The sequence below is a fragment of the Triturus cristatus genome, chromosome 11 (genome assembly GCF_964204655.1).
Source record: "Triturus cristatus chromosome 11, aTriCri1.1, whole genome shotgun sequence".
NCBI lineage: Eukaryota > Metazoa > Chordata > Amphibia > Caudata > Salamandridae > Triturus > Triturus cristatus.
Genome location: NC_140594.1, coordinates 680,530,257 through 680,554,925, shown reverse-complemented (window position 1 = coordinate 680,554,925; position 24,669 = coordinate 680,530,257). Strand labels below are relative to the sequence as shown.

At 49.3% G+C, this 24,669-nt stretch overlaps 1 protein-coding gene across 1 annotated transcript in view; it reads left to right on the top strand.

Moving 5' to 3' along the window:
• LOC146785320 (uncharacterized) overlaps positions 1–24,277 on the top strand; it is a 79,871-nt gene extending 55,594 nt beyond the window's left edge. The window contains exons 5-6 of the mRNA XM_085633016.1: positions 22,475–22,574; positions 24,249–24,277. Coding sequence (XP_085489142.1) covers positions 22,475–22,574; positions 24,249–24,277 — 129 coding nt within the window. The remainder of the gene's footprint in view (positions 1–22,474; positions 22,575–24,248) is intronic.
• Positions 24,278–24,669: the final 392 nt, after the last annotated feature.

The following is a 24,669-nucleotide window of genomic DNA, read 5'->3' as shown; positions in this document are numbered from 1 at the left end:
TGTGCCTATAGCAGGCAGGTGGTGGGTGGATGGTGGACAATGTAAAAATAATAATCATAAAAACAATAGAAAATAATTAAAAGAAAAATGAGAGAAAAGAAAAGAAACAATTAAAGGAAAATTTAATTTTAAAAATGAATAAATGACAAACAACAAGTCATTACTGGTGTACTAGGGGATACTAGGAGACTATATGAAACCCATTGGGAGGCATGGGGGAGCAGGTGAAAAATGTGTATATTATAAAACACTGTTAACATACAAATACTACAATGATCCTCAAGAATAATATTAAACTGATATCAGGGAAAAGTAAAAAAGGAACAAATACAAAAAGGCATAGCCCTGTCCTATCAATCTCCCTTTGAAAATTGGAAAAAAATGGTGGCTGCACAAAAGGCTGCAGGCGACATGGTCTCCAAACAGCAGCAAGCAAGGAGGCATGGCCATAACAACAAAGAACACATGCAGGCCTATAGCAAAAGCGCACTGTCTGGTAACACAAAATGGCCACCCACCACATGGTCAAACAACTGCATGGAAGGAGACATGGCCACAACAAAGAACACATGAATGGCTATGGCAAAAGCACACCGGCTGAGTACACAAAATGGCCACTGACCACATGGTCAAACAACAGCAAGCAGGGAGGCATTTTCAAAGCAAAGAACACATGCAGGACTATGAAAAATGTACACTGGCTGGCTGCACAAAATGGTTGCTGGCCATATGTTCAAACAACAACAAGCAAGGAGCTATAGAAAACAAAGAACACATGCAGGACTATGGACACTGACTACACAAAATGGCCCCTGGCCACATCATGAAGAACAAAGACAAACAGCGGCCTATGGCAAAACACACACACACACACTAGCAAAACAAAGGAGGCATTGGTAACACTGAAGAAAACACTACCATTAATTCAGCAATGCCAAAACTGAAAAGTAATTGAGCAATAAAAAATGTTACAACTCACCACCAATGTTACCTCTAATTAATTTTCTCTGTGTGCACACATTTCCTGACTATGTGCGCAATGGAAAGTTGTGATGAGCCACTGTGGAGTGATCATAGACAGTATGCTTCTATGCATGATGGAAGTTGCAGCAGAACAAGGCCACACAAAAGGCAAAAGAACACTATACACTATCAAATAACAATAGTACCACCATGTAATTGCAATTATATTAAAGACTGCTGCAGAAGTACTCCAGTGATCAATAACTAGGAGGATGTCTCAGTGAGTTTAATGGTTGCCACTGACCTAAATGCTGATCAGCAGTGCTTAAGCCTGGGTAAGATGATTTAGGGCCTGGTTAGAGCTCAGCAGACGTATTACACCCTCAGAAACATGACGGATATCCTATATGTTGTATTGCAAGTGCATCTTAACCTATGGTACTTGTAACATGACGGACGGGACATCTGTCACATTTGTGATGGAGTAACCTGTCCAATGAACTCTGCATCAGGCCCCTAATCTTTTATGTTCAGCACTAAGAAATTGTAGGAATATGGTATTTAGCACTATATCAAAAGCAAGTTATCATTGTAAAGCCACACTCAAATGAAATAGCATGGTATGTGAAAGGGTAAGTCTGAAAGAGAAGTCTTGACTTATGACCATGTAAACCAAATCCTACTATTGTATAAAACTAACCCCACTGATCAAGTGAGAGTGGGAGCCTCATGGTGTTTGCACCAGGTCATTTTATTTGTTTAGCTTTCTCTTTCAAAATTAGAAGAGAGACTCTCTGCGCATTGGCAAATCAGGTACCTAGAGAACCTCACAACAACTCCTAGAAATATAATGTCCAAAGATACCATAAACCGTTATAACATTGGTCGGTGAAACAGGCTACGCAGTTTCTGCTCTCCTTCACCACAACAATCTATTATTTGGGAACCTATCTTGATGCTAACTTATGCATCCAAGAATTCAAGCATCTGCTTTTTCCATTTGAAAACTACATGAAATATTCTACCAGTCACACAACAGATTTCATGCTCCTTTGATCAATACATATGTTCAGTCGCACCTTGATTGCGGCAATGATACTCTTATCATACGGTGACAAATAACTGAAACAATGCAGTTGCCCATTTGATATGCAAGGATCCAAAATACCAAAATATTTCACCTTTCTTAAAAAATTACATATGCTTATGGTCCATTAGATAATTTCTATTAAGTTCATAGTGCATAGAGCTGTATTTCAACACTTCCCACTTTTTATTGTATGTAAATTCTCCTGGAACAGGCACCCCCTGAGCTGAAGGTTGAATGATAAGTTTCTTCTCAAGAATCCCTAAAACTGTCACCTTCGGCAACAGTGCCTTCTCAATTGCAGAGAGTAGGAATAATACTTCCCTACCCTTATCCATTCATTTGGATTCTTCACTTTTTACGCTTGAAAATGTACTTATTCTTAAATTAGCTCTGCCACTACTTTTAGGTTTACTATAGTACCAAGAAGCTTCGGAGTACTGGTGCTGTATAAGTGACCTTTACATAGAAAACATACTTTGTTATTTTCTCCCACTACAGCATTCATCAAAGGGCAATGGGTCAGCCCATTGCAACCACCATCTCTCTTGCAATGTGACTGCCATAATTTCGCCTGTTCACATGTGCGTAACTATCTACTTCAAAAGAATGGTGTTTCACTGAAAAAGCTGATGCACCAATATAATTTCCTTTGCCAATTTTTTTTTTCCATTCATTATCTTGTTTTTTTTAATCCTTGTGTGTTTAAAATAGGTATTCGGGTTGCTGCAATTCAAATTCAATAGTCCCTTTCTTTGTGCAACTAAGAATCATATTTTCCCATTATCTATATAATAACTGAAAAGGGTCTCTGAACCTGTACTATGTACACATGCCTGCTGGGAAATTCTGCTACCTCTCAATTAAAATTATTTTTTCTTAATTTTAAAATGTGCAGGTCAATCATATGACTTCCACATTAGGGTGATGTATTTGTCTGTTTAGTTTTGTAGAACATGCAATTGCATTTGTGTGTAATATATATATATCTTTTTTGTAATTGACCATTGCATCAGCTTGCCTATTAGACTTTTTGGTTTTGTTGTCTTGTTAAAATAATGCACTTATTTTTTTCTGACTCAGTCAGTTAATTGTATATGTCTTTTTAAGGAAACCTGGTCAACATTTTTAAATCTATAATATGTAAAATTCCTCCATTTAGAAATACTGCTTTATTTTATAATGTTCACAGGCTCAATGGTAGAGAGAGCAGAGAGAAACAGCAAATGCGTAAAGGTCCTGTGAAAGTTATTTTGTTGAAGACAAAATGTACCTTTTTGAGCAATTTGTGTAAAAGAACCTGCTAAAGGTCTTACTGTACCAGACAGAGGGAGATTTGAGCTCACTTACAGGAAAGTTAAATGTTGCCTAGCAAGGGTCAGTACCTGAATCGCAAAGGCACTCTATTTAAACATTTGTTTATTTTTGATGAGGTCTGGTAAGGGGTGTCAGGCAGTCCTAAATCAGCAGAGAACTGTCCAAGTAATGTTTAGTGCAGTGCCTGAGCACCTTAATTTAATAGAATTAATGGCCCATTTCAAGGCGATAATTGCTTTATGTTTCCATGTGTCTGTTAAATGTGTGCTCTCAAACTCTTTGTGCATGGCAGGAATGCAGCATGTGTGCAGGCGCACAAGGGCGCCCCTAAGAGGGAACATAGGTCACCACACATCCTCCCAAGCCATCAAATATTTCTCCTCATATACACTTTTGCACGCACAAAAAAGTGAAATACAAAAAAACCACTAAATTTTTAATTTAATCCAAAGCCATCTCAGCCCTAAATGATGTTTAAAAACAAAATATTCCACAGAAACAGTTGTTTCATGCACTCATGACCAGCAATGGCCTGGGACTAGTGGCTGGATGGCCCATTGGTAGACGAGGCCACATAGTAAAATAAATTAATATTGCAAATTTAACAAACATGGAGAAAATATACTGAAATATGCAAAAATGTTCCTTGACAAAAGAAGAAAAATGTAATGCAAACATATAACTAGGTCCCTGCTGAAACTGCAGGCCACCCACCACAATAAATGTTATAAATCAAATAAAAGTACACATAAACACTGATGCATGGCCTCTATCAAATAATCAACACCCTTACAGAAGATTTTTTGAACTAGCTTTTGATATCCCAAAAACAATGTACTTGAATCCAATGGTATATGTGCAGCAGACAGAGAGTGATCGTTATAGCACCAAATCCAAATGAAAGGTGACTAGGTGATGGACAAAGCACTGGGCGGAGCCTGCTAGACTGGAACTGGAAGTTGGAGTCTCTGAGGCACTTCCTTCTTGTTAGCAAAAAAAGTATAGTAATAAAAGGCTTCTCGCAATAAAAAACAACCTGAACGGTCCATCAAAGTAGAATAGTAACTCGAAAATGCCTTTTTGAGTAGATTTAGCTGCTTCTCGATTAGAAAATCTACTCGAGGTGCAGCCGTGGTCACTTGCGCTCGCCAAAGTCATGAAAAAAGCATTGGAAGCCATGCTGGTGGCTGGCAAGTCTCCCACCCACTCGCTAGCGCCCAGCAGATCTCGTCGCACTTGCCAACGCGCGGCAAAATATTTTTTTTATATGGAACTTCGCATTGCACGCAGAACGCGTAGATCCCAAATTCTACAAACTCTCTACACAGACCTTCTAAAAAGTCTTTTTGAGGACGTCACGCATGCCACTTCTAAGAGACGGCCGGGAAGTTGGGGTGTCTAGATTGAGGCTCATTTAATAGACCAATTACATTTCCTGTCAGTTCCATCAGTGAACCAGCAAATGGTAACCATAATTTGAGGAGTTTGGGACAGACCGTAATTGATTTATGCTCATTTTTTAAAGTATGAGAAACTAATTTTTTCTTTTTTTCATCTTTTAATTTACTATTAGAAAGACAACAAAATTAATTTGCCTGAAACATGCGTTCATGTTTCACATTTGGAAAGTGGAAAATAAATTGTCTCGATTTCTTACGATGGAACTGAAAAAAACAATGTAACCCAGGCTAAACACAAGTGAGTTGAAGTAACAGAGGCTTACTGGGCGAAGAACTTGTCAAGTGGAACACATTCCGAGGTCATCGGCTGGTGGTTTGTGAAAAATCTCAGGTTTATAACAAGCTTTCCACAACAAATACAAGAAAACTATTATCACATCCTCAATTTGGAGAGGTGGATGAAGTATGAAACTTGGGGTTAGAGGAAACTGGGAGTGGGATTAAGCACGAGATAAAGAGCAATGTGACAAAAACAAGTTAAAAAATTTAGTCACGGTAATGTTATTTTATTTTCTCATAGATCCCAGTGTCCTGAACAAACTTAAAAATCCAGCAGTGCTAAGAGCAGTGCCACTTTGTAAATATAGCCCATACTTTCAATGAGAAAAAACAAGCACTTACAAATCCAATCTGCCCCACTTAGTGTTATAAAAGCTCAAATTGCAGTATGTGCATTCATTTGTCAAAACTTGTCATTATTGCTGTGTAAAGTGGCTCTTAGTCACTGATTTGCTTTTTATCGTCCTCAAAAGGTGTGGATGCTGGAGTGCCCTGACTGGAATTTCAACTTGTTGTTGGAGGGTTAAACACAAACCTCAGCAGCAGATGCAAAGTTCACTGTGGTATCTCTCCAATTACAAGAAATGTTGAACTAACCTCCATTTGAGGGTGGTATTGTCAGAAAGTTCTTTGAGTTCTTTGAGCTCAGTTTCTGGTGATCCAAGCCCCGTGCTGTGAGAGATACCGCAGCGTATTTTACACCTGCTGCAGAGGTTTGTGTGGAACCCTCATGTAACAGTTTCAAATCTCACACAGGGTGGTCAAGAGTCAGCACCTTTTGGGGCTGATAAATAGTATACCACTGAGTTGGTTCGTAATATTGTTAGGTGTATGACCTGCTGAAGCAGCGGGGCACCAGGTTCAAACGGCCTGCCTGAAGCACTTTTAAAAAATGATTGCGTGTGTTGGAGCAGCCATATAGACAGAATACACAACTTCTGCCTGATGGACAACAGGGGTTCAGATTCATGGAAAGGGGCAAATATACATCCCATCTATAAGAAAGGGTGTTTTGATCTCACTCCTCAATATTGACGCAAAGATATTTGCAGGCCTTCTACTCGAGAACTTAATACCCCCAAACCAAACAGGTTTCCACCCAGCATCAAGCACCATTGACAACTTGACAGCCATGTTAACAGCTAAATATACAAGGAAAAACCTATCCCTATACACCTGTTTTGTAGACCACCAAAAGAATTCAATTTAGTCAACAGAAGTAGCCTTTGGAGAAAATTAGATGAATGGAATATTCCTCTAAACCTGCTAAAAGGAATACAGCTTCTATATTCAGACAACTGGGCCAGGGTCGAACATCCAGAATTCCAACAGATGGAAGCATCAAGCAAGAGTGTGTGCTGGCACTGACTCTATTCACTTTATATTTGGCAGATTTGAATGCTCAATTGGATTCCACCCACTCCCAAACCCAAAAGTTGGGTCAGCACTGCATTACTATATGTAGATAAAATCGTATTATTGAACCTTACTGACACAGGCATGCAAAATTTGTTCACTTGTCTACAACGATTGAAACCATAAACTTCATGAAAGTGAAGATAGTTCTTTTTAGCAAATGTATACTTAAGAAAAAGACATGGTATTGTGGTGAAAGCCCCATGGGCAGAAGTGGGTGCTACAAGTACCTGGGTGTATGGCTGCAATATCTCTGGTCCTACCGAATGCCTCTAAACACACTGAAAGTGAGGGTGGCTTCACAAATAGCCGCATTCCAGTGACTGCTAACAAAATTGCTAAGTCCAACCTGCCAGCCCCTGATAATAGCAATTAAGGCTAAGTTCTTTCCAACTTTGACATACGGCCTGGAAATATTTCCCGGAAAATGTGCTAGCTTTTTGAATATTGCACGGCGAAAGGTTTTCTGCCTTATTTTCCACTTAGCTGCAAAATGCTTCACCAGCACAAACCAGACTAGAAATTGGCCTCCCGGACCAAGACCTGGTACAACAAAGGTATTTTCTGAAATATGCATCTCTATTGAGGCAGGCAAACTGAACACACTAAGGGGGATATTCTCAAGAACGTGTGATAATGATCGCAAAATTAGCTTAACGCAACTTTGCTCATCGCAGTCTATCGTGACAAAATAACACTGTGTTAACGTTGTATTCTCAACCCGGCGGCACCATGTGATAGTCTCACAATAACGCGCCAAATTACCGCGTTAAAACTAATGCAACACAGAAAAAACACAAAACACAAATGCGTAAAAAGTTGCGATGTGGCCAATCGCTGTCAGGGCGCAGGAAAAACGAATCAAAACACTCCTATGTCCCGCAGTATTTGTCTATGAACCAGCATTTCAAAGATCACCCGCTCGCAAAAGGTCACAGGTGATAATAGCGAGAAACTGGGCATACTCCCCTGTACTACCAACAGGGAGAACCGCGGTGGAAGTTGCCGGTCTAGTCCTTTGCTCCTGGACACGGGCGCGAGGTCTGGACCAGCTGTGAAGTGCGCTGGTTGATTTTAGAACAGCGCACTTCTCCAACGGATTTTGAGGGATTAGTCATCATTTTTCTGTAATCTAGTTAGATAGATGTAGGGCAGTTTTTGTGCCAGGCTTAGGCGCAGGTTAGAGCGCTTTGGTTCGTCGGTTAGTTGGGTTATTTAGAACTAGGGAAAAATACCACTTTAGAATAGGACAAAGAAAATAAAGAGAAGATTCAATACTTACCTTTTGAGATCTTCAGTTCCCAATTGCTTTCGTCGCTTGGTTGGTTAGGGAGAAGTAAAGAAGAATTCAGAAGATGAGAAAATAAGGCAGAGAGGGAATGAACGAAAGAGTGTGAAAGAATAAATTAGTTCACAGAGTTAAAGGGTACTAAAATGTTGTTTACAATGCAGAATACCAAAGAATAAGATACTTACATAGAAAAATAGCAGAGGAGCAAAAGTCTTAGGCACTCTGGGTAAGGGGAGAGAGAGAGAGGGTGTAAGAAGGTGGAGAAGGGATTGAAGGAAATTAGTAATGGTGTGATTTTCTGTTACAGTGTTTTCCACTCATACTTGAAGATCGAGAGGGAATAAGAAAGAATATACAGAGTACAGCAGAAAGAAAAGAAGTAGAGTGGAAGAGCCAGAGAGTCAGGCAGTCTCTTCTCTGTCCCATTCCCCTTTCCCCCGGCGGAGTTCGCACAGCCACTAGTTAACTCTTAAGTTGGTGGCTGTGGGAAAACCAGTGGTGGAATTAGGAAAATCTCATCATTCTGCTCCTGGGAATGTCGGCATTGTGAGTAACCACGACTTTCTGACAATCGCGATACAAAAATCAGTGATAACCAGCGACAGGCCTGCTATTCCCACGCGCCAGGCAGGAAAATGCACTATAAAAGCAGAACAAAATAAAGGCAAAAATAAATAAACTGCGTAGCACCATGGATGCACCCAGTCAGAGTGTAGAGGACAAGCCGAACCCCACAAGCCCCACAAGTCGGGGAAGGCCAAGGAGAAGAGGAAGAGGAAGACGCTGTTCAGTCTGCAGGAAAACAGGATCATAGTTACGGAGGTGATAGAACGCTACCAACAATTGTTCGGCACCCTCAACGTGTCATTGGCTAAAAAGACGCAAATATGGAAGACCATCTTGGACCATGTCAATTCAGTTGCAGCGTTGAGGAGGGCAATGGAAGAAGTCAAGAGGCGCTGGAATGATGTGAAGGGCAAAATCAAGAAGAAACTCAATGCTAACATGAAAGTAGCAACGCCTATTGGAGGTGGGGGTCCAGCGGCACACCAGGAGCTGGATGACATGGAGAAAATGGTGGCCACAGTCATCAGTCAGGATATGGTGCCAGGAGTTGGGAATCCGGACACTGCTCAACATGACCTGACACAACATCAACAGGGTGAGTACCGACCAGGGACTGGGGGGACGGGGGGAGATGGGCACAATGGCACACATGAACAATTTAGTAGAAGACACTGCACACCCACAATGACTCCGGATTATGTCCTTGATCCCCGTGGCACACTGCAGCACACATACAAACACTGAGTAGGTCGTCGTACCCCATGTCCCCAAAGGGGTCCCACCCCACACATCACCAATCTCACCACCGACACATGCACAATTGCGAAACCCAGCAAAGATGCGTATTTGTGAGCCACACTGACTATGCAAGGGACACTATATGACGATTAGCATGGCTGCAGGCCAATCATCATGACATTGTGCACGCCACAACACTCAGGTGGCTGAGTGTGGACCACATCCGAAAAGCAGCAGGTCACACTCTGACACATCCACTTGCACAAACAGCCCTTGACGTCCACAACACATCTGCGGACAAACCATGCCCAAGAGTCACAACTTGACCAAGAGCCCAATTCACCCAAGTCTGCTACATCTCAGCACTGTAGAAGCACAGAAGTCAAAGGCACACTGCCTGAAAGGGATAATTGGCTGCCAAATCAGAGCTACCAGGGCGACTCACCCACAATGCAGCACACACACATAAGAATAAGAGCACCGCAACATTGACAACAATGTGGTACAAACTGCAACACATTCACAATAGGACACAACTGGCGCTGCATGTGTGTCCAAAATGGCATAGCAGGAAACTGTAAGATGAGAAGGTACGAGTACAACCTCACATCCCTGATGTAGTGCAAATGTGCACTGTCCCGCATCAAATAGGCATCTCCCCACAAACAGTCACAATGTACATTGTCATGCAGTCTGTATGTAAACTTCGCCAATGCGTCAACATACATGGAACACACTGTGAAACTGCATCTACCCTTTACATTGCAGAGGGACAATCATTACCTCCTGCAGAGCAGACCCTACATCACGTCAGTGATGATGGAGACAACCCCCAGGACATCGACCTAAACAAACTCCTACGGTACATAGACACCCTCCGCACCCAACCTCCAGTAGCAGGGCAGCCCAGCACATGGAGGTGAGCCCACCCCCTGCACAGACCACACAGCAGGAAGCATCCACCACCACGTCTGGCTCCCAGCACCTCACCGAAGAACACATGGCGTTCCAACGCCGTGTGTTAGACTACCAGTGGGGGCTGGCTGAACAGGTGCGGGTGGGGTTCAAACTCATGGCAGCCAAACTAGATGCCATACGTGGGTGTCTAAGTCCCATCAGGGACCACTTACACTCCCTAAAGGACACCCAGAGTCCACCCCATGCCCTCCAACAATCTATGGCTGGGATCGCCGGAGTCATGACTAAGAGACAACAACAACTGTACAGTCAGAGTGGCTACAGCGATATCATCCGTGATTTGAGGAGGGTCATGGAGAACATGGAGCGGATGCAGGCACAAAGAATGGCTACCACGGCTGCACACGAGAAAGCTCTAGATGGGATCTTCCATGCCCTGCAAATCTTCATCATGGGAATGATGCCACAAGACATTGCACACATGAATGCTGCTGCTACTTCTACATCCACATCTCCTGCCCCTGATGTGTCAGTGTCACACAGTGCTGCAGACCAAACACCACCACCCACATGTGAGGCACATGAAACATCAGAGGCCGAAGATGAATCTGCCTTAGTGGTAAGTAGGAAGCAGTAATATTCACCTCCGCAATATGGCTTCTTTCTGCTTGGTTCTGCCCTCTGCATCATGGCCTGGAACAACACCTTCCACTGTCCCCCGATACACTCAGCTACACCAACCTTGCACCTCGGCATGGACTGCCATATATTCTTTGCAAAACAATGACACAGCAATCAGCCTGCAAACTTGACTCTTTTCCTTCCAAATAACTTGTCAGTCCGTAAAGGACTCTGGCTGGCCCTCCAAGGGGCAAAATTGTAAAGTCTTGTCTGCATGGCCTAGTAATAAGTCTGCTTCAACACTCCACTGGACGTGAATAATACATTCCAATACCCACAGATGTGTCATGTCCATGAATAATCAAGTATGAAACCATGGCCGAATGTTGGGGTAGTGATTCCCCCTTACGTCCATGTTGCTCATGTTGTGGGACTTGAGTCACAGGGTGCATCTCTGCACCATGGTGGTACATATCTGACCCCAAAAGAAGCCCTGTTGTCAATTGTAGGTCACAAATTACAGCCTATATGTAATGATTTGGGACACATGTGAAACGCTGATGAGAGGGATTCTGTTAGACGGCGACCTCAGAGGAGCCCGGAAGGGGGTCCTGACTTCCCTAAGTCCCACCCGTGTAGTATTGTAGCCGGCACTGGCGAGAGATTCCCCAGGGGGAGGAATCTCGCAACTAGGATCGTACTTCTGGCACCACACGACACAGGGAGACCACACTGGGTATTCTCAGAAAACAAGCTTTATCAAATAGGTATCACTGCAAATATGTACACGGTGAGCACGGGCTCAAGAGTCTCGGAAAGGTAGGGGGTAGCGGGACTGTCTCTGGTAACGGTTCAAAGCCGGGACGTATCCGGCGCACAGCTCACAATCCTCGAGCTGGGGGATACGTGGTCGGAGTCGGGGTCCGGCGGGACCGTGAGAGTCTGGGGGAGCCGCGAGTCACTCAGCGGGCTCAGGTACAGGTTCGGAGGTCTTACGATCTTCAAGGAGCCGCGAGTCACTCAGCAGGGCTCAGGTACAGGTTCGGAGGTCTTACGATCTTCAGGGAGCCGCGAGTCACTCAGCAGGGCTCAGGTACAAGTTCGGAGGTCTTACGATCTTCAGGGAGCCGCGAGTCACTCAGCAGGGCTCAGGTACGAGTTCGGAGGTCTTACGATCTTCAGGGAGCCGCGAGTCACTCAGCAGGGCTCAGGTACCAGTTCGGAGGTCTTACGATCTTCAGGGAGCCGCGAGTCACTCAGCAGGGCTCAGGTGGGTTCAAGTTCCAGGAGCCGCGACCACGTCAGCAGGCTCTCGTTGTTCCAGCGTCGAATCTGCCGGACAGTCTCAGAGCACCCCTTGTTATAGGTCGACCCCGCTTTGATGTCCGGAGTCTGTGCAGGCAGGGGTCTTGTCACCTGGGGGGCCGCTTGTCGGGGTTTCCTGCTATTGTCTTTTGATCCTTTCAGGGCCGGGTCGGGAGGAGTCCCAGACACCCAGCAGGCACGGAGCCAGCCCGCAGGGAGGCCGGAGGGCCGATCGAAACCCATCGTCTCGGGGGAGTTAGAGGTGCGATAGAAACTGCTCCTCCCTCTCTCATCCCCTGGAAGCGTGATGTCCTCCAGCCGGAGTGGCGCCTCGAGGCCCGGGTCGCGCTGGAGCCGGGCGGCCATCTTGTTGCATGGAGTGGGCACGCGGGCCCGGGGTGGCCGAAAGGAGAGAGGCCATGGACGGGGATGTCCGGGGTTGGTGCAGGGGTCCTGGTGGGAAGGGTCGGCCGGGCCGCGTGCTTGGGCTGCAGGCACCAGGTTTCGGTGGTGCGGGGGCACGGAGGGCCACTCTACGAGGCCGGGTCCAACACGCGTCCCCCCCAGCTGAAAGCCGGAGAGAACTGCCCATCACCTTGGGGGGTTCTCTTCGCTGAGGCGGAAGAACCGGGAGAGGCCGTCAGCGTTGGCGTGGTCCGTACCAGGGCGGTGTTCTACGGTGAAGTCCATTCCCTGGAGGGAGATTGACCACCGCAGTAGCTTGGGGTTTTCTCCTCGCATCTGCATGAGCCATCGCAAGGGCCGATGGTCAGTTTGGACTCTGAAATGAGTGCCGAACAGGTAGGGTCGTAGTTTTTTGAGTGCCCAGACCACGGCAAAGGCTTCGCGCTCTATGGTGCTCCACCTCTGTTCTCGGGGTAGCAGCCGCCGACTGAGGAAGGCGACGGGCTGGTCTAGGCCTTGATCATTCACTTGGGACAGGACGGCCCCAATGCCATGCTCGGAGGCATCGGTCTGGACTATGAACTCCTTGGTGTAGTCGGGAGCCTGGAGGACGGGGGCAGTGCACATGGCCTTTTTTAGAGCATCGAAAGCTTCCTGGCAGGCAGCCGTCCACTGCACCTTCTTTGGCTGTTTTTTAGACGTGAGTTCAGTGAGAGGGCCGACCAGGCTGCCATACCCCCGAATGAATCTGCGGTAGTAGCCCGTGAGTCCCAGAAAGGCTCGGACTTCCGTTTGGGTGATGGGTGGGTCCCAGGCCAGGATGGCGTCGATCTTTGGCTGTAGAGGGGCGACCTGGCCACTCCCGACTTGGTGCCCCAGGTAGACTACGGATCCTTGCCCGATCTGGCACTTGCTGGCTTTTACGGTGAGGCCTGCCTGGCGCAGGGCGGTTAGCACTCTCCGGAGGTGCTGGAGGTGCTCACTCCACTCTGAACTGAAGACAGCGATGTCGTCCAGATAGGCCGCGCTGAACTGTTCTAGCCCGGCCAGGACCCTATTTACCAGTCTCTGGAAAGTGGCCGGGGCATTTTTCATCCCGAAGGGCATCACGCGGAAGCGGTAGTGCCCATCGGGGGTGGAGAAAGCAGACCGCTCCTTGGCCCCTTCGGTGAGCGCAATCTGCCAGTAGCCGCAGGTGAGGTCGAAAGTGCTGAGGAACCGGGCGGCCCCTAGTCGGTCAATGAGCTCGTCGGCTCGTGGAATGGGGTGGGCATCGGCTCGGGTAACGTCATTGAGCCCCCGGTAATCCACGCAGAACCGGAGCTCGGGGGCGACACCGGGGGCTGCTGCCTTCGGAACCAGGACCACGGGGCTGGCCCAGGGACTGTCAGAGGGCTCGATCACCCCCAGGGTCAACATCTTCGAGACTTCAGCTTGAATGCAGGACCGGACCCGGTCAGGAACCCGGTAGGCTCGGTGTCTCACCGGCGGGCTGTCCCCGGTGTCCACATCGTGAACACACCAGTTGGTGACCCGGGGGGTCAGGGAGAAGAGGTCGGAAAATTGTCTGAGGAGCTGGCGGCAGTCCGCTTGTTGCTGGGCAGTGAGGGCTGGGGAGAGGTTCACTCCCTCCACGGAGCCATCCTGCTCCTTGACACACAGGAGGTCCGGGAGGGGATCCGACTCATCTTCAGCCCCGTCATCGGTGGCCAGCAGGAGGCTCAGTTCTGTCCGCATGAAGTGAGGCTTGAGGCGGTTCACGTGCAGGACCCGGAGGGGATCCCGAGGCGACTGGACGTCTACCAAGTAGGTGACTTGACTCTTCCTCTCAACCACTTTGTAGGGCCCAGTCCATCGGTCCTGGAGGGCGCCAGGCTTCACGGGGGCGGGGTCGGATGGTGCGGGTTCGTCGCTGGCGACGGACCCTTCCGATGGGGGAACGGGAGGACCCTCGGCGGGGACGGTACGGGCTTCTTCGACCGGGGTGCCCTCGACTTCTCTCCGGGGAGTGAGTCGGGCTGTCATAGATCGGGTGGTGGCACACACCCACTCGGGGAGTCCCATCATTCCTAGGTGGGCTTTGCGCTCTACGTGCTTCCAGGGAGAACTCTCCAGGTCGTTCCCTAAGAGGCAGTCGACCGGCTGGGAGGTTCTTACGGCCACCTTGAGTTTACCTATCACCCCTCCCCACTCAAATGGCACCAGGGCTACCTGACACATACTTTCCCTATTGTCCGCGGATATTACGGGGCAAAAGACATTGGGGAGGATCTGCTCCTCGGGAACTAGGTGCCTGAGGACACCGGTGATACTGGCCCCGGTGTCCCGCAGGGCCTCTACCTGGTGGCCATTGATCTTGACGAGCTGCCCATATTTCTGTGTGTTGGACGGTAGGAGGCTACCAGGGATCATTTCCCTATCTCCCAGGGATACTAGGGCCATAGCGGCGGGTTCCCACTCCTCGGCTTCCTCAACCTCCTCCCCCAGGGCTACGTTGGCTATCTGTCTCGCAGGGGTGACTTGGGTGGCCATGGGGCACTCTGGGTCATTGGCGTAGTGCCCGGGTTTCTGGCAACGAAAACATGTGACGGTCACCCGGTGTCCTCGTCTCCCAGGGGGCCCTGTTACTGGAGGGGGGGGCGCTGGGAAAGGTGGAGGTGGTGTCTTCGGGGGGCTAGGCTGGGACTCTCTCGGCCCTCCCTGGTTCCCTCCCCCTCTCTGGCGGGGTGGTCCCTGACTGGTTCGGGGGTACTCTCCTACCATGCCCCGGGAGACCCGGGTGTTGGTCCAGCGGTCGGCCTCCACAGCCAGCTTCCGGGGATCTGTGAGCTTGCTATCCAGCAGATGTTGACGTAGCTCTATGAAGCAGTTCGCAGCCAGATGTTCCCATAACATGAGATCAGTGAGTTCGGCAAGGGTGGTGACCTTGCTGCCCTTGACCCACCCATCGAAGGCCCGACTAAAAAAGTTTACATACTCCACCCAGGTGGTGCCCGGGATCTTCCTGCAGTCCCTGAACCGTTGGCGGTACATTTCTGGGGTGAGGCCGTATCTTGTGAGGAGAGCCTCTTTCATGTGGCTGTAGGAGGTCTGCAGGGAGAGGGGTAGGTCGAGCAGGGTGTCCCTTCCTTCGCTCAGAAACCGCCCCCACAACCCCGCCCCCCAGTCCTTCTGTGGAATCCGATGGGAGGTCATGGCGACCTCGTAGGCCCGAAACCATTGCTGAATGTCATCGTTTTTATAATATTCCTTGACCACATCCTTGGGGATGTGGACCTTCTGTTCCGCTGGGGGGCCGTCTCTCGGTTCCCCGAGGGCCTCCCGTCCTCATTTCGGGCCTTGAGCTCGAGTTCTTTTAAGCTGCGTTCGTGCTCCAGTTGGAGCTTCCTTCCTTCGTGCTCCCGTTGGAGCTTCTTTTCTTCCAGTTCGCCTTGTACGCGCATTTGCTCTACCGCTAGCTTTTTCTCCGCTAACTTCAATTCGCCCTCGATTTTGAGTTTGGCTAACTCGAGTTCATGACTGCGGCTTCTCTCTCTGTCCGCGAGTTCTTCCGGGGATAGGCCCTCGTCTGGTACAATGCCTCGCACCTGATTGTCGCTGCTTTCACTTGGAGGGGGTTCGGCTTCGTCGGGGCGCTCCCCCGTGCCTTCCGGGCGGGAGGCCCCGGTCTCCACCCAAGTTTTCAGTGCTTTCTGCAAGTCTTCCTTAGTGTTGAGGCCAGTGGTAGCGATTTTAAGTTCTTTGCAAAATTGCTTTAGCTCTTTGTGTGTGTATTCTTCTAGATGCTCCACCTGGAACACTCTGTTGGCGTTGGTTTCTGCGGAGCTCATGGCGCTTCCTTCTGCCATCTTTGTTGGTCGTGCGTCCGTTGTTCACTGTACGATCTCTAGGTGATGGGCCCGAATCCCGTCGCTTGCCACCAATGTTAGACGGCGACCTCAGAGGAGCCCGGAAGGGGGTCCTGACTTCCCTGAGTCCCACCCGTGTAGTATTGTAGCCGGCACTGGCGAGAGATTCCCCAGGGGGAGGAATCTCGCACCTAGGATCGTACTTCTGGCACCACACGACACAGGGAGACCACACTGGGTATTCTCAGAAAACAAGCTTTATCAAATAGGTATCACTGCAAATATGTACACGGTGAGCACGGGCTCAAGAGTCTCGGAAAGGTAGGGGGTAGCGGGACTGTCTCTGGTAACGGTTCAAAGCCGGGACGTATCCGGCGCACAGCTCACAATCCTCGAGCTGGGGGATACGTGGTCGGAGTCGGGGTCCGGCGGGACCGTGAGAGTCTGGGGGAGCCGCGAGTCACTCAGCGGGCTCAGGTACAGGTTCGGAGGTCTTACGATCTTCAAGGAGCCGCGAGTCACTCAGCAGGGCTCAGGTACAGGTTCGGAGGTCTTACGATCTTCAGGGAGCCGCGAGTCACTCAGCAGGGCTCAGGTACAAGTTCGGAGGTCTTACGATCTTCAGGGAGCCGCGAGTCACTCAGCAGGGCTCAGGTACGAGTTCGGAGGTCTTACGATCTTCAGGGAGCCGCGAGTCACTCAGCAGGGCTCAGGTACCAGTTCGGAGGTCTTACGATCTTCAGGGAGCCGCGAGTCACTCAGCAGGGCTCAGGTGGGTTCAAGTTCCAGGAGCCGCGACCACGTCAGCAGGCTCTCGTTGTTCCAGCGTCGAATCTGCCGGACAGTCTCAGAGCACCCCTTGTTATAGGTCGACCCCGCTTTGATGTCCGGAGTCTGTGCAGGCAGGGGTCTTGTCACCTGGGGGGCCGCTTGTCGGGGTTTCCTGCTATTGTCTTTTGATCCTTTCAGGGCCGGGTCGGGAGGAGTACCAGACACCCAGCAGGCACGGAGCCAGCCCGCAGGGAGGCCGGAGGGCCGATCGAAACCCATCGTCTCGGGGGAGTTAGAGGTGCGATAGAAACTGCTCCTCCCTCTCTCATCCCCTGGAAGCGTGATGTCCTCCAGCCGGAGTGGCGCCTCGAGGCCCGGGTTGCGCTGGAGCCGGGCGGCCATCTTGTTGCATGGAGTGGGCACGCGGGCCCGGGGTGGCCGAAAGGAGAGAGGCCATGGACGGGGATGTCCGGGGTTGGTGCAGGGGTCCTGGTGGGAAGGGTCGGCCGGGCCGCGTGCTTGGGCTGCAGGCACCAGGTTTCGGTGGTGCGGGGGCACGGAGGGCCACTCTACGAGGCCGGGTCCAACAGATTCCGTACTATCTTAGACACACAGAAATGGCATTTTGAATATGTGACACCCCAAACAGCCTCTCTGTACAGTGGTGACACACCCAACACCTATTCTCAATTTTCGAGATTGTCAGCACTACATGTTGCACTTACACTTGTCAGAGTGATGTGCATGTAGAGAGGAGTGACATGCACTCAGGGAATGTGTGTTGGAATGCATCTATTTGCACATGCTGTGCCTGTGGTGTTCCTACGGGCTATTGCTGCTACAGCTGCAGTGGGTTGTGGTCCACCTGCCTCATCTTCCTCATCATCGTCCTGTGCATCTGGCACTTGTAGCCATGGGGCATTGGTGCCTACACATATGTTGTGCAACACACAACATGCAACGATCATCTTGCACACAATGCCTGTGCTGTACAGGAGCCAAATGTGCGTTCCACGATGCCACTGGTGTGTTTGTGGGCAGCATTGTACTACCTTTGAGCCTGTGTGTTCGGGGCTCGGAGGGGTGTCATCATCCAAGGGCAGAGTGCATATCCTTGGTCACCTGTGACAGTGCAGAGAGACATGAGTCAATAGTTGGTTCTGCATGATGTGTTGGCAGGCTCACTGGTTCATTGGTGTGTGATAAGTGTGACTTAGTGATTCCTGTTTGACACGTACTGCTTGTAGCAAATGAGGGCCATCAATGTGTATTAAGTAGCCTCACTGCTGCTCCTCCCTCCCCTCAAGCCTACTTACTATTGTGTGCAGCGCGGTTGCATCACTTGCACTCCTACGGCACACCATTGTCATGCCTGTCTGCGCATGTCCACAAGCCTGTCAACGACACTGTGATATTGTGCGTTGAAGGTGGGCGGCCACGTGTGTATAGGCCTATGGTAACGATAGGGTGGACACAGCTGTAGAGTTCATGGATGGCTGAACTCGCGATGTGGGGGAGGGTAGACCTTTGGCTTATGCTGCGGTAATAGCGACACACACAACAGTTGGCATGTATGATCCCAGATCCCGAGCGGGCTTGCGCTCCCTCATTTACCCCTTCGGCCGAGCTCACAATCCGGGGGCATGCTACAATGCAACATTGTCCATTGCAGGATGGGTGGCACCAACACTACATCAGAGACACACACATTAGTTACTGCCTTGGCTAGGCCAAAACTTAACCACGTGCAGAGCCTCGGGTTGATGAACCACACCCCTACGCTGTACTGTCGTACATCAGTCCACTCCGCTTACGCTTACAGGGGGGTACCACACAGCTACATGTCCCAGGTCTACCCCACTGCCTGAGGTGACCTGGTTGCATCCGCTGTACACAGCACAATGTTATGTGGTAGAGCCCGGGGCCCTCATGCATACATAATGACCACACGGACACACTTAGATAGTTTGTGGAACTGGCTACGGGCACGTACTCCCGCCCCTTTATTGCCAGGATCACATGTCCAGTGACGCCTGTGCTGGATGGGTGTGGGGTGAGTGTAAGCCAGCCCTCAGGGAGTAGTTGGTGCTGGCAACAACAACAACAGTGATCAGACAATCAGAGGTTCAAAGTTCAAACAGCAAGGGTCCGTGACTTGAGCTGCACAGAGTTAGTAGCCCTGGATTCACTGCGGCCGGCAAAGGCACACTGCCACGGGACTGTGACTTGCGGTGCAATGAGGTAGGGCCACGAGAGCTGAGCGTGTCCTCGTTGATGTCCAAGGTGAATGTCGCGGAGTGTTTCGGGGTAGAGCGGAAGGTGTTCTTCCAGGGCGTGATGCAGAGGGCAGAACCAATCAGAAACAGGCAATATGGAGGAGATGAACGCTAAAGACTCATTCTTAACACCAAGTCAGTATCAGCTACATGATGATGATGACAACTCCCAGGCCATATACTCAGACACCAACAAAGTTCAACCAGAGAGTGTCCATGAATTTCGGGGCACAGAGTTAGTGGCACCAGAGCTGGAAGGGGATGCAGTCTGCAATGAGGCCTGTACAATGATATAAACTCTGCCATAAATAAATCAAGGCTCAGTTCCAAATGTTTGACCTACTTGACCACAGTGTAGGCCGGAGGCAGCGGTCAGCAGGGGCTCACAGCCACGTGTCGTTGGCTTGCAATGCACAGAGTTAGTGGCACCAGAGCAGTTGTTGGTAATGTTTGATCACCTCCGTAACGATGATCCTTTTTTCCTCCGGACTTAACCGCGTCTTCCTCTTACTTCTCTCCTTGTGTACAATGATATGAACTGTGCCATAAAGAAATCAAGACTCAGTTCCAAATGTGTGACCTACTCGACCGCGGTGTAGACCGAAGGCAGTAGTCAGCAAGGGACCTCAGACAAGTGTCGTTGAAATGCTATGCAGAGTTAGTGGCACTACATCAAAGGGAGTATAGTGATATAAATGCTGCCATTGACATATGAACTCGGCCATCATGATATCAAGACTCAGTTCCAAATGTGTGACCTACTAGGCCGCAGTGTAGGCCGGAGGCACAGGTGGAGTACATCAACGAGAAAGGAATGCTGGAGGTCTGTGTCGCGGAGGCCAGCGATAGTCTGAGGAGGCTGCCAATGTCACGGACCTCAGGCTTGGAGCTTGCACCGGCACGTGGTGGGCCGTCCTTGACACACACCAGTGTCTGCAGGTGAGCAGTGAGGCCTGGGTGTGCAGGGGTGGCCAAGACGGATCTGGGGACCAGCGGCTTGGGGTGCAACAGGTGCAAAGGTTCGCACGCAATACCGCTCATGGTGTCGGCCTCGTGGCGGGGTGAGAGGCGCCGCCCTTACAGACATGTTTGCCATTCCGGAAGAGAACCACGCCCAGGGCTACATGCTTTTTATTCACACCCCTGCACTAGCCTGGCGTATGCCGGGCCAGCCCACTCCGCTCACGCTTACAGGGGGGGACGTAACAAGCTACATTTCCGCGATCTTCCCCACTGGTTGAGGTAACATGGTAGTGTTCACTGTCCACTACACTCCAAACACCAGCAGTGTATGTCGACATGGATATGTCTGTGGTCTGCACATTGCTGTCTGTCCAGCACATCCACGCCACACTTGGCATTGTGTACATTCTCATTCATGGGTCACTTGCCTCCATCGCACATGCCTGGTTCTCACCTCTCCCCACAATATGCTATTGTGTGGCTGAGGTGCCATGCCGTTGTTGGCTTATATACATGGCTATCCTAGGTTACCACAGTAAGTTGTGCTGTTGTGTCTGGTAGGTGGGCATGTTGTTTGGCATGTTGTTTGTGAGTTTTTGACGTGTGCATTCCCAGAGTTGTGAGTTGCATGATTGTGAAGTTGAGGTGTGTGGTGAGTTCATTTGGTACCTACCAATGAGCAATGCATTCCCATAGGTGCCAGCCTCAAAGCGCTGGTTAATGATGGACTGTCCGAAGATGAAGAAATCATGCACACTGCCTAGGTAGTTGGCGACGACATTGGTGAAGAGTCCCAAGTGATCCACTATTGCCTGCACATTGATGGAATGTGTGTGCTTTCTGTTGCGGTAATTGTGTGCAGTGTCGGCAGGGGGCAAAAGTAGAACATGTGTGCAGTCGATTGCCCCCAACACGTGCGGGAAGCCAGCTATGGCGTAGACGCCTTGCTTGGTTTCCAGCTGTTCCTGCGCAGTGTGGGGGAAGTGAAGGTGCTGGGGTATCAATGATGATGAACACACAAAAAAGACTCCACTAATTATGTGGAGGGGGGGAACAAGAGGCATGGGGTTCTAGGAGCTAGCCGCCTCCACTATAAATGTTTACCACAAAGAGCTGCTCCTAGTGTGATAACCCAAACGAGTTACAAGAACGTCGTGAGTGTGGGCATCTCACAAAAAGTTACGGACTGGTCTCACACACCGCCTGGTGTCATGCTTCATCATTGACCAGTCCTCGCCCTCTAAAACCTTCGTTTGATAGAGGGCGGGCATACACTTGACGACAAGAATGCACTTCTAAATGACTAAGTGGGGGCCCGTGGAATTGTGAGTGAGGTTAAAAATCATTATAGTAATCAGAAGTAATTTTAATGTGACTGAAAACTATATGATATTAAAATGTATGTGACGGTGAATGGGGTAATTAGTGTCCCCTAACCGTCTTGTGAGTGGTCAACATGTTTTTGCCGAAGTGGCCCTGTTGGGTCCATGGCATTCATCAGGACCTAATTATAGATGGGGGCTCCGTTCTTACCAAGTGCTGGTAAGATGCTACCACTGTGTGAGTGTAGCGAAGGCCACACTTCACTTCCTAGAATGCTTCCAATGGTGAAGCTTATGAAACAAAAAACATGTGAGAAACGAAGGTTAGTTGGAACCCGTTGGGTCGAATGTACCTGCACAGGAAAGAATGGAAAAACAATGCATGCATTGATTTCTAAGAGTGAAAAAAGTGTATGTGACTTTGTGACACTCTATTTGTGTACGCATTTGTGAAACTTTGAGGCTGGAGGCAGACAAAGCTGCCGCCAATCTTACCCTAATCAGATAGACAACTTGTCCCAAGGGGGGAAAAGGAGCGGGGGAATCCACTGTTTGTCACTTCTGTAGGAGAGAAACATAGAACCAAGAACTACATCAAACGTACAGAAGGAGTAGCTGCACAGACAGAGTTGTAAGTCTTTACAAAAGAACCCTTGTTGAGAAAATGTAAATGGAAGACAAAGAAAAAGAAACCACACAGTCAGTGTTGCTGATCAGTCGTTTGGGCTAGAATGCACACTCACACACACTCTCACATACGCACGCTCATTGATACACCCATATCTTACTGTGACCCGAGGTGGAATGCTCCTGTGTCCTATGCGTCCGCTCGATCCTCCCGAATGTGAGAAATGGAGGGAGCGGGCGCCGTCTTTTAAATGAGGTTCGATCGTATTAACCGGTAAATTGACCGCTAAACATTTTCAGGTATGGGGTTCCCGGTGTCAGAAGGGCGCCGAGCCTGTGTTAAAGATGTCGGTTAAAGGCGTGGATGAGAGAGGGAGCCCCATTCGTGGCGAGGCCGGAGGTATGTCAGACCTCCTTCTACGATAGGAGGAGGCGCTGGGGGGCGGAGGCCCGTGAACGGGAGAAAGCGTTGTGAGGTGCAAGTAGCCCGATCATTGGAGGAGCCCATGCCTGGTTGTAGGACTGCGTTAGACAAGAGGTCCTGTGGGTGGTGAGGCTGGCCTAACAAGGAGCGTGATTTGTTGACACGTTATTAGGCAGAGTTCTGCATGTTTACGCCAGCACAGTTGTGAAGAACTATCGTTATGTGCCCAAGCGTCTGTTGTCATGAGTTGGCATGGAAACGCTGTGTAGGACTGCGTGAGACAAGATGTCCTATAGGTGGTGAGGCTGGCCTAATAAGGAACGTGATAGGCTGACATGCTATTGGGCGGAGTTCTGCATGTTTTCGCCAGCACAGTTGTGGAGAGCTATCATTATGTGCCTGAGCGTCTGTTGTCATGAGTTGGCAAGGAAACGTTGTGCATAGTTGGAGCTGGGGCGTGTAGCGCAGGGGCAGGAGAGGAAAGTGTGACCCACAGTAAATCAATTAGCTCGCATACCTCGCAACCGGAGTGAATACTTGTCATACCAACCGGTATATAACGATAGCTCTCCTCAACTGTGCTGGCGAAAACATGCAGAACTCCGCCCAATAGCGTGTCAGCCTATCACGTTCCTTATTAGGCCAGCCTCACCACCTATAGGACATCTTGTCTCACGCAGTCCTACACAGCGTTTCCATGCCAACTCATGACAACAGACGCTTGGGCACATAACGATAGTTCTTCACAACTGTGCTGGCGTAAACATGCAGAACTCTGCCTAATAACGTGTCAGCCAATCACGCTCCTTGTTAGGCCAGCCTCACCACCCACAGGACTTCTTGTCTGACGCAGTCCTACAACCAGGCATGGGCTCCTCCAATGATCGGGCTACTTGCACCTCACAACGCTTTCTCCCGTTCACGGGCCTCCGCCCCCCAGCGCCTCCTCCTATCGTAGAAGGAGGTCTGACATACCTCCGGCCTCGCCACGAATGGGGCTCCCTCTCTCATCCACGCCTTTAACCGACATCTTTAACACAGGCTCGGCGCCCTTCTGACACCGGGAACCCCACACCTGAAAATGTTTAGCAGTCAATTGACCGGTTAATACGATCGAACCTCATTTAAAAGACGGCGCCCGCTCCCTCCATTTCTCACATTCGGGAGGATCGAGCGGACGCATAGGACACAGGAGCATTCCACCTCGGGTCACAGTAAGAGTATGGGTGTATCAATGAGCGTGCATATGTGAGAGTGTGTGTGAGTGTGCATTCTAGCCCAAATGACTGATCAGCAACACTGACTGTGTGGTTTCTTTTTCTTTGTCTTCCATTTACATTTGCTCAACAAGGGTTCTTTTGTAAAGACTTAGAACTCTGTCTGTGCAGCAACTCCTTCTGTACGTTTGATGTAGTTCTTGGTTCTATGTTTCTCTCCTACAGAAGTGACAAACTGTGGATTCCCCCGCTCCTTTTCCACCCTTGGGACAAGTTGTCTATCTGATTAGGGTAAGATTGGCGGCAGCTTTGTCTGCCTCCAGCCTCAAAGTTTCACAAATGTGTACACAAATAGAGTGTCACAAAGTCACATACACTTTTTTCACTCTTAGAAATCAATGCATGCATTGTTTTTCCATTCTTTCCTTTGCAGGTACATTCGACCCAACGGGTTCCAACTAACCTTCGTTTCTCACATGTTTTTTGTTTCATAGGCTTCACCATTGGAAGCATTCTAGGAAGTGACGTGTGGCCTTCGCTACACTCACACAGTGGTAGCATCTTACCAGCACTTGGTAAGAACGGAGCCCCCATCTATAATTAGGTCCTGATGAATGCCATGGACCCAACAGGGCCACTTCGGCAGAAACATGTTGACCACTCACAAGACGGTTAGGGTCACTAATTACCCCATTCACCGTCACATACATTTTAATATCATATAGTTTTCAGTCACTTTAAAATTACTTCTGATTACTATAATGATTTTTAACCTCACTCACAGTTCCACGGGCCCCCACTTAGTCATTTAGAAGTGCATTCTTGTCGTCAAGTGTATGCCCGCCCTCTATCAA